The sequence below is a fragment of the Podarcis filfolensis genome, assembly GCF_964270895.1.
Source record: "Podarcis filfolensis genome assembly, chromosome: 12".
Taxonomy (NCBI): domain Eukaryota; kingdom Metazoa; phylum Chordata; class Lepidosauria; order Squamata; family Lacertidae; genus Podarcis; species Podarcis filfolensis.
In genome coordinates, this window is record NC_139614.1 from 12,573,784 (window position 1) to 12,586,825 (window position 13,042).

At 42.3% G+C, this 13,042-nt stretch overlaps 1 protein-coding gene across 1 annotated transcript in view; it reads left to right on the forward strand.

Moving 5' to 3' along the window:
• The window catches only part of ACAD11 (acyl-CoA dehydrogenase family member 11), a gene marked incomplete at its 5' end in the record, with an annotated part of 37,929 nt that overhangs the window by 577 nt on the left and 24,310 nt on the right, over window positions 1–13,042 (forward strand). The window contains 5 exons of the mRNA XM_083577938.1: window positions 2,716–2,815; window positions 4,999–5,124; window positions 6,752–6,913; window positions 8,060–8,224; window positions 11,504–11,651. Coding sequence (XP_083434064.1) covers window positions 2,716–2,815; window positions 4,999–5,124; window positions 6,752–6,913; window positions 8,060–8,224; window positions 11,504–11,651 — 701 coding nt within the window. The remainder of the gene's footprint in view (window positions 1–2,715; window positions 2,816–4,998; window positions 5,125–6,751; window positions 6,914–8,059; window positions 8,225–11,503; window positions 11,652–13,042) is intronic.

Consider the following 13,042-nt stretch of genomic DNA (forward strand, 5'->3'; position numbering starts at 1 on the left):
AAGAGAGAGACACTGTTGTTATCTTGGACCGTTGCAACTAATTAACTAGCTTTGAAACTGTGTTCCAGAAACCCATATCCTACCAGCAATACACCTGTTGTTTGTAAGGACCAGCTAACTTTTTTTTTTAGTGAGTTATAGAGTCTAATTATTGCCCTCTGTATATGTGCTGCCGAAGCGAGCACTAATTATTGCCCTCTGAACTCATAGAGCATTCTGCTTTTGTGCTGTTTTTCCCCTCAGCACCAAATCTGGGGTTGTTATGGCTTCGGAGAGAAAACATGCCACGTAATGAGCAGGTGTGCTGTGCATGCTCTGAATGTCGACTTCAGATTTAGTATTTATATTTATTTAGATTACGTTTGTGAATTGCTTCCCATAAAGTATCTTGAAGCAATATCAAGGCAAAAGCATCAACAATAAAAATTGTGTTTCTTACAAAATAAAAATAAAATAAAATAAAAGCAATTTCAGATGTAAAAAAGCAGTTTCGAATCCACTGGTATGCCTCTGCTGAAAAGGCTTGCCCCAAAATGTGTTGCTTTGATTATCAAAGCAATTTCCTTGTGCAAGTGTTTCATGATAAAATTTCACAGGTGTGGTTGTTCTTCCATGCACCCAGACTTTTAACTAGTTAAACCAAAATTATTAGATTTGGTAAGGGTGGACAACCTAGGGTCCTCCAGATGTCACTGAACCAATAAGCACAAAACAACCCCTCTGCAGTGCCACAAATCCAACTCAATGGTGTAACGTTTGAAAATGTTGATCGCTTCTCCTGGCTGGACAGTTATCTTTCCACAAGGGGTGACATTGATGCCAAAATCCAGCATCGCCTGAACTCTGCAAGCATGGCTTTCTCCCAGTTGAAGTGCAGAGTGTTTGAGGACTGGGACATTTGCAGGGAAACCAAAATGCTTGTTTGCAAAGCTATTGTACTACCAACCTTACTGTACGCTTGTGAAACATGGACCACTTATAAGCACCATCTCCAACTCCTTGAAAGATTCCATCAACCGTGTCTCTGAAAAATGTTCCATATCACTTGGGAAGACAAGCGAACTCATGCCAGTGTACTGGAAGAAGCAAAGATCACCAGTGTCAAAGCAATGATTCTTCAACATCAATTTCGTTGGACTGGTCATGTAGTTCAGATGCCTGATTATCGTCTTCCAAAGCAACTACTCTATTCCGAACTTAAAAATGGAAAGCGTAATGCTGGTGGTCAACAAAAGAGGTTTAAAGACTCTCTCAAGGCAAATCTAAAAAAAAATGGAGTATAAACACTGACAACTGGGAAACACTGGCCTGCAAGTGCTCCAGTTGGAGAACAGCCTTTACTAAAGGTGTCATGGGCTTTGAAGACGCTCAAACTCAGGACAAAAGGGAAAAACGTGCTAACAGGAAGGCACGTTTGGCAAACCCTCACCATGATCAACTCCCACCTGGGAACCTAGGTTCCCACTGTGGAAGGACGTGTGGATCCAGAATTGGCCACCACAGTCACTTGTGGACTCACTGTTAAAACTGTGTTTATGGAAGACAATCTTAGTCGGCTACAAGTGATCACCAAAGATTAAGAATAAGACTGGACCAGAACTCCTATCATCCCTGGCCATTGGCCATGCAGGCTAGAGCTGATGGTATATGGAGTCCAACCACATCCAGAGGACCACAGGTTCTCCATCCCTTTTTAACCCCTGGTTTGGTTTCTGTTGCCTTTCAGTTCATTTCACTTTTAATTTGTATACTGCCTTGCTATATTACTATACACAAGGCAGTTTATCGGCTGAACAAACATCAAAACAGACAGCAAAGATCACACAAGTATTAACAAATCTGATCCAATACAAAAAAAAGTCACAATGACTTTTAAATAAGCAACTTATATCCAATAAAGCAATATTCAATAATCCATTGGAATATAATGGTAAACAGTAGAATTAAATATCAGCAAATAATAATGAAATGGTTTGCACTTATCAATTACAATAAATAATTAATAAACTAGAATCAATAAAAAATAGCGGTAAGTCACAATGCATGAAATACCGCAAAACATACAAAACCAGGCAGAAGGATCAAACTGAGAAACAAGGACACACAGCTTATTATTTTATTTTATTTTTAATATCCCTGAATTCCTATTATTTCTTCCCAGCTGTTTCTGCTGTTCTCAAAGTGCTGGTCTCGGGGAAAGTCCTAGGGCTGGAGGGTGGGGCAAAGCAGGTGGAAAAAGCCATTGCTTGATGAACAGCAGAGTCTCTCCCCCCCCCCCCCAGTTCTTCCTCTGGAGCAGCTCTCTTAGGAAGTCTCCTAGGGCTGGAAGGTAGGCCAAGATAGGTCGAAAAAGCCATTGCCTGATGGGCAGCAGAAAGCCTCTTATTCATCACTACATTTCCATGGCCCGAAGAGCTCAGCCTGCTGAATTTTTGTTTGCTGCCCTAGGAACCTCTTTCACTCATACCTTGGTAGAGTGCGAGACTCTTAATCTCAGGGTCGTGAGCAAAATACTCCTGCATCACAAGGAGTTGGTCTGGATTGCTCTTGTGGTTCCTTCCAACTCTACCATTCTATCATTCTATAACCAGCATGTGTTGGGTTGTACTTACGCTTACCTTCTTAAAATGTAACTCACTTGGTGAGCTTTTGTGTGCGTAAAAAGTGACTAACAAGTTTTTAAAATAATAATAATGCATATCTTTGCTCACATAGCTCAGGGCAGTCCAACCCAACTTTTTACTTGGAAAAAGGCCTCAAGACCTACGTACTGAGGAAGAAACCACATGGCTCACTCCTGCCTCAAGCTCATAAGGTAAATTTGCCGTTGTAAAACAATCCGTTAGTGAAATATCTTTGGCTTTCATTTGAAGACATTGATTTGATTAGCAACAGGGTGGAGGAGGAGAATGGCTCCTTCAGTTGACCGTAAGAACTAGGCTCGCAGGTATAAAAAGCAGAACTGCTACCGTCCAGAATTTGTGGATCTTGTGTTACATTTTCTGCTAGATTTGTGTCGAGGGTTTGTCAGTAGTTGGCGTTAACATTTGCTACTAGCAATGTGATGTGGTTGTGTTGTGGGATGGAGTTGGTGCAGTGTGTTATGACTTGGTGGTTGGGGGTTTCAGAGTTTTATAGACCCCCTCCTGTGACGAGGTGTATGTCTGACACCACATGCGTGTCCACCACATGCATGAACTCAGTGTGAAGCTCTGAGAGGGTTGGCATCTTTAGCATGGAGCTATTACATGCATCTGTTAAATAGAAAATGTGATACTGTGTATACCTTTAACCCTCATGCTCAGTAACGAACTTGTCACATCAGGAAGTAGGGCAAAAAATGGTTTATTGCGCAGAAATGAAAAGAGACAGAGCATATGGATGTTTTGCATATGTGAGCAGCAAACACTCATTAGACACGTACACACCTTCATTCTAAGGAATAAAGAGAGTCCCTAACTACCCCAAAAGCTTAAAAGAGTGAGTGCCACAGGCTCACATTAAAAAGAAAGGACTGTAAGAAAGGGAGGGGTGTACACCTGTTCTAGAAGCACACAGAACACAAAGTCAGGGAATTAAGCTTCTCCTTTAAAATCCTAGGTCCACAAGCCGACATCATCTTCTCACCTGTGCCTTTGGTTTTCTAGCAAAGGATAGGATTGATCCTTAAGGAATAAAAGAGGGGGGTCCTGTTTGAGCTGCGAGACAATGAACCATTCAAAATCTGGGGTTTGGGTATAGCCTGAATCTTACGAAACTTGGTAGAGAAAGGGGCTTCCTGAATGACTGAAGAATGAAACGCCCACATCCTCTGAACTGTTGTTTACTCCTGGGATAGCTTCGAAATAAGGAGGGCACAGCCTTAATTTTGAGACCACACATTTATCTATATATGTACCTTGAAAGAGATCCCATTGTCTCTGTAAAGTCTGGCTCCTGCTTACAGGAGGGTGGTGGCCAAATTTTGCTGAAACAAAGATTAGTATTTTGGTACTTCCTGCAGCTATTGGGGTCCAGATGGTAGATATTCATTCCAGGTCACATCTAAGATAGTAGCCTGTATGTTAGTCACATGCATATTTTATATTAAACTTGCGTCAGCTGAACTGATCCATAGAAATAAACCATGTGAAATGGCTAGATTAGCCTGCACTTGTATGCAACTCTTGAGCCACAGAGAGGAAGGGTGTTATTCTGGTTAGTGTGTTTGGTTTTTATTGGCTGTTACATGTGTGAGACTGATGTAAAGCTGTGAAATCAAAAAAGAAATAAAACCCTGGTAAGGTTGCATATTTGGTGTGAGTGGCTAATGAAAGTGATAAATTGCAAGAACTGTTGTATGGGTGGAATGTCTATGTGGGCTTGTTTAACAAATGATACGGTTCTTCGTTTTAGACTTTTGTATTGGCGTGGTTATTCTTATGTGTATGGATATTGTCCTGTGTCGTACATCTGTGCATGTGGACTTTTCTTCTTCTAAAGTTATCGAGATTGTGTTTGCTGTATACTTACGTATTTGGATTTTTTTTAAAAAAAAGTAAATTGCTTCAATATTGTTAATAGGTGTTCTATAAATTACTTAAATGGATAATCAGATAGCACTTACCCAAATGTATGCAAGTGCTAACGATTGTGATTCATTTCTAATGGTTTCATTGCACCTTTAGGGATTTGTGAATGCTGGATAATAGGCTGGAGTATTTGAAGTAAGCTCCACTGAGCTCAGCTGAACTTGCACTCAGGAAATTTGGTAAAGGGTTGTAACCTTAAAATTGCAGTCTTATTCATGCTTGCTCCATTGAACTTAGCTGGGCTTAGCGTTGAATAAACTTCTATGGGATTGTGCTGTAAATCTTGCTGGAACGCATAAGAATTGCCCAATTCTTAAGTTCTACTGATCTGAATAGGGCAAGCGTGTCCGTTTCTGTGGATCACAGCTTTTGTCACTTAAGCTCCTATCGCTCACATTATTGTATATCCTACCATAATCCTGTTCAGGTCGACAGAGAATATCAGGTTCAGAAAGCCTTGTTTGCCGTTGGATTCCCAGTTCCTGAGCCTCTCTTATACTGTAGCGATGCTTCTGTGATTGGAACGGAGTTTTATGTGATGCAACATGTACAGGTTGGTGCTTTGATTGCAACAGCATTTACTGCACAGTTTTCCTGCTCCATGGGCAAATTTAGCCCAGAATGCTTAAAAACATAAGAATGTCCCCACTGAACCAGATCAAAGGCCTATGAAGTCTAACATCTTGTTCTTACAGTGACGAAGTGAAATATACTCAGAGTCGCTAAGTGATTTCATGCTCTTTATTCAGCTCATAGTGGTGAGGAGGAATGAATGAATGTCCCCTCAAAGTATCTGCTTTATATACATTATTTACACAACGGGCTGCACATGATTGGCTAATTCCGGAATTCTACTGTAAGCCAATCAGGTTGTGGATTCACTTCTATCTGGAGCATGATTGGGTGGTTCCTGCCAACCAATCATACTGCTGCATTGTTCTAGGACCAATCAGACTGCTGGATTCTGAATCCTATTGTTCTAGGACCAATCAGACTGCTGCCTTTTGGATCCTATTGTTCTAGGACCAATCAGACTGCTGCAGTTTGGATCCTATTCAACTCAGTACATAACACCAAGATTATTATTATTATTATTACCCATTCTTCCCTTGGTTGGTGGAGGGTGCATTTTGTGGTTCACCTCAGGTGCCAAAATGTCTTGGGCCGGCCCTGCCTGGGACTCCCCATCTGGATCAGGACCCTAGAGTATGGGAAGAGGGGACTCTAAGCCTTTGCCCCTTACTGCAGTTCTGATTTAGATCAGCTCTACGATGCTTGCAATATGCATTGCAAAAATCTTTCTTTTAAAATGGATGGGCTCTATTCCTCCTCTCTTCAATGCATATTTTGTTTGTGGGGGGGTGGGGTGGCAGTGAGGACCACAGCCAGGAGCAAAAGATTAAAGTCACACACACAGCAGCCCCTTCCAGTTTGTGGAAATAAATTCTGCATTCAAGCACAGAACTATGAAGTTATGATCACGTGTTGTTTTCCCCTAAGTATGTTACTAATTCGATCTCTTCAGTTTATCTTCGTTGCTCAACTAAGGCGAAGCAGCATATCTGTGTGTCAGTGCTTCTGAAAACCAGTAAAACAAAGTCATCACTGACTTTGTAATTGATTCTGGGCCTATATATTAGGCTCCATTTGCACTATACATTTAAAACGGTATCGTACCATACCGTAATGGGAACAGTAATAATAATAATAATAATAATTAATAATAATAATAATAATAATAATAATAATAATAATAATTTATTTATTTATTTATACCCCACCCATCTGGCTGGGCTTCCCCAGGCACTCTGGGCGGCTTCCAACAAAATATTAAAATACAGTAATGCATCAAACATTAAAAGCTTCCCTAAACAAACTGTAGCTTGCTAAGGGTTCTGTGAGACCCCTCTTCCCCAAATTTCCCTGGGAAGAGTAATTTGCTGTTAACCCAACGGTAAGAATTGCAACTTTGCAGGGGGCAGGGAGGGATACAGGTCTCCTGATAACACCCAGTACCCTGAACAAACTATGGTTCCCAGGGGGCAGCCACGACTATTTAAAGTGGCATGATACTGCTTTAAATGCACAGTGCAGATGGTCTGGTGCATCTTGTGTTTTAAAGCTGTAATCTTCCCTGTTTGCTTCTCACCCACCTTATATTTGGCTCCTGGTGTCTTTAGGGTCGCATCTTCCGAAACACTGCATTACCTGACATAAGTCCAGTGGAAAGATCTGCTCTATACATAGCTGTAATAGAAACTCTGGCCAAACTACACTCATTCAATGTGAATTCACTGGGACTCCAAGGCTATGGAAAAGGACCAGGTTACTGTAAGAGGCAGGTAAATGATCTACAAAACCTTTCCAATGTTTCAGCCTCATCGTATGACTTTCTTCACCAGTAATGTTCTCTTTGCCATTTACAGAGTGACTGACTTCCCTCCACACACACGTATTTATTTTATTTTATTTTATTTTTTGGTGTCAGACAAGGGATACATATTTCAACTCTTAAACAAGGAAGTTAGCTTTCTGCAAGTCTTGGGCGATATTTAAGTGGCTGGTGCCAGCAACTAATGGAGCACATTTACAGAAGCAGCAGCAGCAATGGCCAGAGATCAATGGTCATTTCCAGTTTGATTTAACTGCAGCTGCTGATCAAGCAAATAGGTTTTCTGCAGGTCTCTTACACTTGCAGTTCTGCTTTACCCAACAGTGTTCACTTTGCCCTTTCTGTGCTCCTCCTCCTCCTCTTACTTCACTGCTGATGTTCCCATTATCAGTTTTCCACAACAGATCACACCACACCTTTACAACACCTGTGCTTCTGACTCTCACTAAAAAAAATACATTTGAATTGTGCTACTCGTCTGCTGTGTGAGGAAGTGTTCCCTTTTGAAAGAAGGAAATAAGGCTATTAATTTTATGGATTAGGATAGTGGTTCCCAAACTCCCCCCCCCCCCACGGAGCACTTGAAAATCGCTGAGCATCTTAGCTGACCACGTTGCAGCAATTGTAATTCACTCTGCTTGATGCTGCATGATTTTTAAAGGTTTTTTGGTTTTGTTTTTTTGCTTCATTGGTTTCTTATAAATTGCATTTTATCCTATAACAAATACAATAAAATACAATACGGGAAATGAAAGAAGCAATAAAAATTCACTAAAAATTGATTATGATGGATGTGCCCTCTTTCGTCTTCAATCACAAGTCCATAGACATACTGCGGACTTCCTGAATGAAGTCCATGAACCGCATTTTGGGAACTCCTAGACTAGGATCCAAAAAATGGTGCAACCATGGCAATCTGCTTTTGAAAGCAATATTGTGATACAATACTAAAAAAGAAATGGAGAAGTCCGCTAGCACAAACCTTTTGTCTGAGCTTAAGCAATTTATTTTTTGATCACAACCATAACATTTTGCCTTCAGTTGGGCCTCAGTCTAACATATATTTTGCCCCATCCCTTACTGATTTTGTTTTCAGGTATCAACTTGGAGAAGACAGTATCAAGCAGCTGCTCATGCAAACATCCCAGCTATGGATGAATTGGCTGAATGGTTAACCAGCAACCTGCCTCCTGGCGATACTGAAGAAAAGTTGGTCCATGGAGATTTTCGATTAGACAACATCATATTTCATCCAACAGAGGTATTGTGCATACGGCTTCAGTTAGGCTTGCAGCATTTCCAGTACTATGTGCATAGAGCCCTGACATAAAAGTTGTCCCTCTTATTTCTGTGTGCTTCATAAAATATTGCATTTTCTGCCTCTGGGGAAGATGTCCAAATACCTTTGTGTGTCATCAGAAACAAGACATGGATGACATTGCTCTATTGGTTAGGTGCAATTTGTTTAAATTTGTCACCAGTGGCCACTCTGAAAAGGGATTGGAATAAATGAAAGAAAGATAAGGCTATGGAATGCTTTGCAAATGATACAAGAATAAAGGAGTCTGTTAGAAGGGACATTTCCACCCAAAGATTGGATGGTGCTGATCGTGACTTGTGCAATTGGTTTCCAATTCTGTAAGAGTATGTCTGCATAATCCTTTTTGTCGTGCCTCAAATTTATTTATTCCATAGGTTTGAGTCAATTTGGTGCCAGTACCCTCATGGATCACTCCTTCACCATATTACATAAAAAAGGGACTTGAAGAATAACCCCTCCCCATATAAACTGTCCCAGACTCTGTGTTCATAATCTGAGGCCCTTATTTGTGTGCCTTCTGCATGCGAGGTCTGAAGGGCCTTCTCTGTAGTGGCTCCCAGTTTGTGGAATGCTCTCCCCAGGGAAGTTTGCCTAGAGCCTAAAATATATATAATGAAAATGTACCTCTTCAACTAGGCCTTTGGCTGATTAATATTCTACAGCCTTTTAAATGTGTCTGAGGGAAGAAGGGGTATTATTTGGCTGTTTTGCTTTACTGATTTACTTGTTTTTATCGTGACAAGTAGACAATTATGAGAAAGGACATTGATAACAATGTTCCTCGCTGAAGGAGGCCTCTTACTGCTCCATTAGGTATACAAATGTATTTAGAATTAGAAAGGAACACTGAATTATATTTTATATTCCTAATAGAATAATAGACTTCAGAGACGTACATAGGGATGTTGTAATACTGAACGGAGCCAGCAGTCATAGGAATCAACCGCCGTGCCTGAGAAGCTTTCCTGACTTCTTCTGAATGACATGTTGTTCCAGAATGTCAGGGGAAAGGACAGTGTGAAATAATATGCTTCAGAATGAGGGGAGAAATTAAAAATCTGGGCAGTTGAGCTGTAAACTCTAGGCATATCCTCCTCATGGTTTGAACCGAGCTGAGAAAACCAGTTGGGCATTAACCCTGTAATTAAATTCACATAGTTACATAACAACCCTGTGGGAGGGATCATTCTAAAAAGAGCCCTCTAAAACTCCCCTCCAGCATCTCTGTGCCACCTCTTTTGTGAGTGAAAGTTGAGCCCTTTTTGCGCAAGCAACAAATGACGCAACACTTTTAGAATAAAGTCCAAATCTCCGCTTCGGTTTCATGACCATAACGACAGCCAGTTTAGGCTTTGCTCTGCAATCGTCCCCTTCAGTGCAAATTCTTTCCACAAAATACTAGTCCAGTAAAGTAGCAGTATGTTATACAGGGCACTGAAACAAAGGTGGTGGGTTTTTTTTTTTTGCAATTCTTGCTTGTTTCAGTGGACTTGGCCCTTGCCTAGTAGGCTGTGCCTCTAGTTCGGAGAGGTTTTCCTCAACCTTCCATTGCAACACAGTAATATCCTTATGGAATGTGATGCAACAACAACAATAATTATTTATTATTTATACCCCGCCCATCTGGCTGGGTTTTTCCAGCCACTCTGGGCGGCTTCCAACAGAATATTAAAATACAGTAGTCTATTAAACATTAAAAGCTTCCCTAAACAGGGCTGCCTTTAGATGTCTTCTAAAAGCCTGGTAGGTGTTTTTCTCTTTGACATCTGGTGGGAGGGCGTTCCACAGGGCGGGTGCCACTACCGAGAAGGCCCTCTGCCTGGTTCCCTGGCTTCTTGCAGCGAGGGAACCGCCAAAAGGCCCTCGGTGCCAGACCTCAGTGTCTGGGCAGAATGATGGAGGTGGAGACGCTCCTTCAGGTATACTGAGCCGAGGCCATTTTGGGCTTTAAAGGTCAGCACCAACACTTTGAATTGTGCTCGGATACGTACAGGGAGCCAATGTAGGACTTTCAAGACCGGTGTTATGTGGTCTCGGTGGCCGCTCCCAGTTACCAATCTAGCTGCCGCATTCTGGATTACGGTAGTTGTAGTTTCCAGGTCACCTTCAAAGGTAGCCCCACATAGAGTGCATTGCAGTAGTCCATTCCAAAGCAATTATTGGACACATGTGGGTGGCGGCTTGATACAATGCCAGAAAATATTGGGTGCAATCAGAATGAGCCCTGTGCTTGCATGCTTTGTGATTCTCTCCCCCCCCCATCACTTCCAATTTAGTGGCAAACCCTCATTTGCTTTTGCCTTGATACTGGGCAAACAGTGGTATATGCAAACTGCAGTTTACAGGCAAACCAAGATTGCAAACCACAGTTTTAACTGCATAATAATTGCATGGTTTTGCCATTTTCTAAATCTCTTAACATCGAGACAAATATTGGGGTGGCTCCCGGCATCATGGAATCATAGTGAGAGACCCATAGAACCAGTCATTATTATTTTTTAAGTGACTCTTTAGAGCTGGTAACACCGAGGTTGAGGGTTCTATCCTCCTAAATTGCAGGGGTTGGATTAGATGATCTTCAGGGTCCCTTCCAACTCTGCAATTCTATGATTCTTTAAAAAAAAAAGACAAGGAGGGTCACAAAAAACCTTCTTGGGGGCAGGATGCAGCCCATGGAACATGGTTAGTTGCTCTTGTTTTACATGATAGATATAAATTCTTGTATGTAAATTCTGCATCAATATTTTAGAGTGGCTGCTGATGTAATAAAAACAAGCTTCTCAGAAGTTGAATGAATGGAAGCAGGGCACTGAAGATGGACTGGTGTTAATGGTCCCTTTATACTCACCTGTGCTCACTTCATTGAGGTTATTCCTCCAGTCCTAGAACAGTCTCTCTGGGATCTCATGCTTATTTCAAGACCAGGGAGAGCCGCATAAGTCCAGCAAATATGTTCGTTGGATTACTGCAACTCGAGGAAGAAAATGTTTGTGTCTAGAGCCTTGTGTGTACGCTGGAGTCAGTGGTTGGGGACTGCTGGCCTAATCCAGCCCTTGCAGAACTGGTGCCCTCCAGATGTTGGTGGACTACAAATCCCATCAGCCCCAGCCAGCTTTGCTGCAATCCAACAACACCTGGAGGGCACCAGGTTGATGAATGTTGATCTAAACCTTTTCACCATTGCCACTGGTTTCCCCCCTTGTATTCCTCTCTTTCCAGGCCTGTGTTGTGGCAGTGCTGGACTGGGAACTTTCAACTATAGGGCATCCTCTGGCAGACTTCGCTTACACTGCTTCTCTCTGGTTTTGGCCCAGATCCTCCAAACATTTGCAAATGGCGAATTTCCAGTATATAAACAATATTGCGGGTATGCACTCATCTTTCTTTATATGTTCTGTGCCTATGTATTGGGGGGTCACCAACCTTTGGGGACCAGTGAGCTGAATGAAGGTCCTCGCTAGAGCGATGAGAGCCACTGGCTACAAATTTTAGGGTTCCTTTATTATATCATTTCCTTCATGGAGAAGAGAAATGGCTTTGGGATGAGGAATTATTATACAGTCATACCTTGGGATTGACCAAACTGCGGAAGGCACTGGAAGACAGAAGTACCTGGCGTGCTCTGGTCCATGGGGTCACAAAGAGTCAGACACGACTAAACGACTAAACAACAACACCACCTTGGGATGAATACGCTTCAGGTTAAGCATTTTTGGGTTGCACTCTGCGGCGACCCGGAAGTAACGGAATGCGTTACTTCCGGTTTTCGCCGCATGCGCAGACGCTCAAAATGATGTCACACGCATGCGCGGAAGCGGTGAAACGCGACCCGCGCATGCGCATACGTGCAGTCGTGACTTACATTCGCTTCAGGATGCGAACGGGGCTCCGGAACGGATCCCGTTCGCATCCAGAGGTACCACTGTAGTAGATATTGTCTTTCCACTGGAGTTCCTGCCCATTTCCATCTTGCAAATTAAGGGTTTGAAAGACTACCATCCTAGTGCAGTGAAACTGAGCTGGTTATCTTTTGTCTGCTCCCTGCCTTCAAATTATCTCCTAACATCATCTTGATGGTCTCCATTCAGGGGGTGGATAGATTGTACTTGGCAACTAAATTCGTGTGTGCTGATTTTTATGCAAGGAAATTTATGTGAGAAACTCAAGGTATGCCTGAATACCTTTCAGGAGCCGAGGCTGGGATCGGACTGGTACCAGGGACACAAAAATTCATGATGGGGTACCTCTTGTCATATTAGGTTACACCACTTACCTTGCATATGCCACGATCTAGTAATAAACCACAGAATAAGTTCATATGGACACACACTCCTTTTCACAACCAGACTTTTTTTGTATTAGAAACTCAATAGGGTAAAGGAAGTTTCTGCTGCCAGCTCCACGTGACTGGCAGGCAACAACACGCAGCCTGAGCAAGTGGGATTATCTCCATTGCTCCTCTCTCTTTTCCCCACCCACCACCCCCACCAAAGTTTTTTTTAAAGAAAGGTTTATCTGTGGGGCAAAGGAATTACTAACTGCCAGCTCCATGTGACTGGTAGGCAACAACAGCTCAGTGTATGCCTATGAGATGTGGGAGCATTCTCACATAAGCACTGCATTGGATACAACCTGTTACGTTATCTCAGTTGGTACAGCATGAGACTCTTAATCTCGGTTGTGGGTTTGAGCCCCATGTTAGGCAGAAGATTCTTGCTTTGCAGGGGCTTGGTCTAGATCAGTGTTTCCCAACCTTGT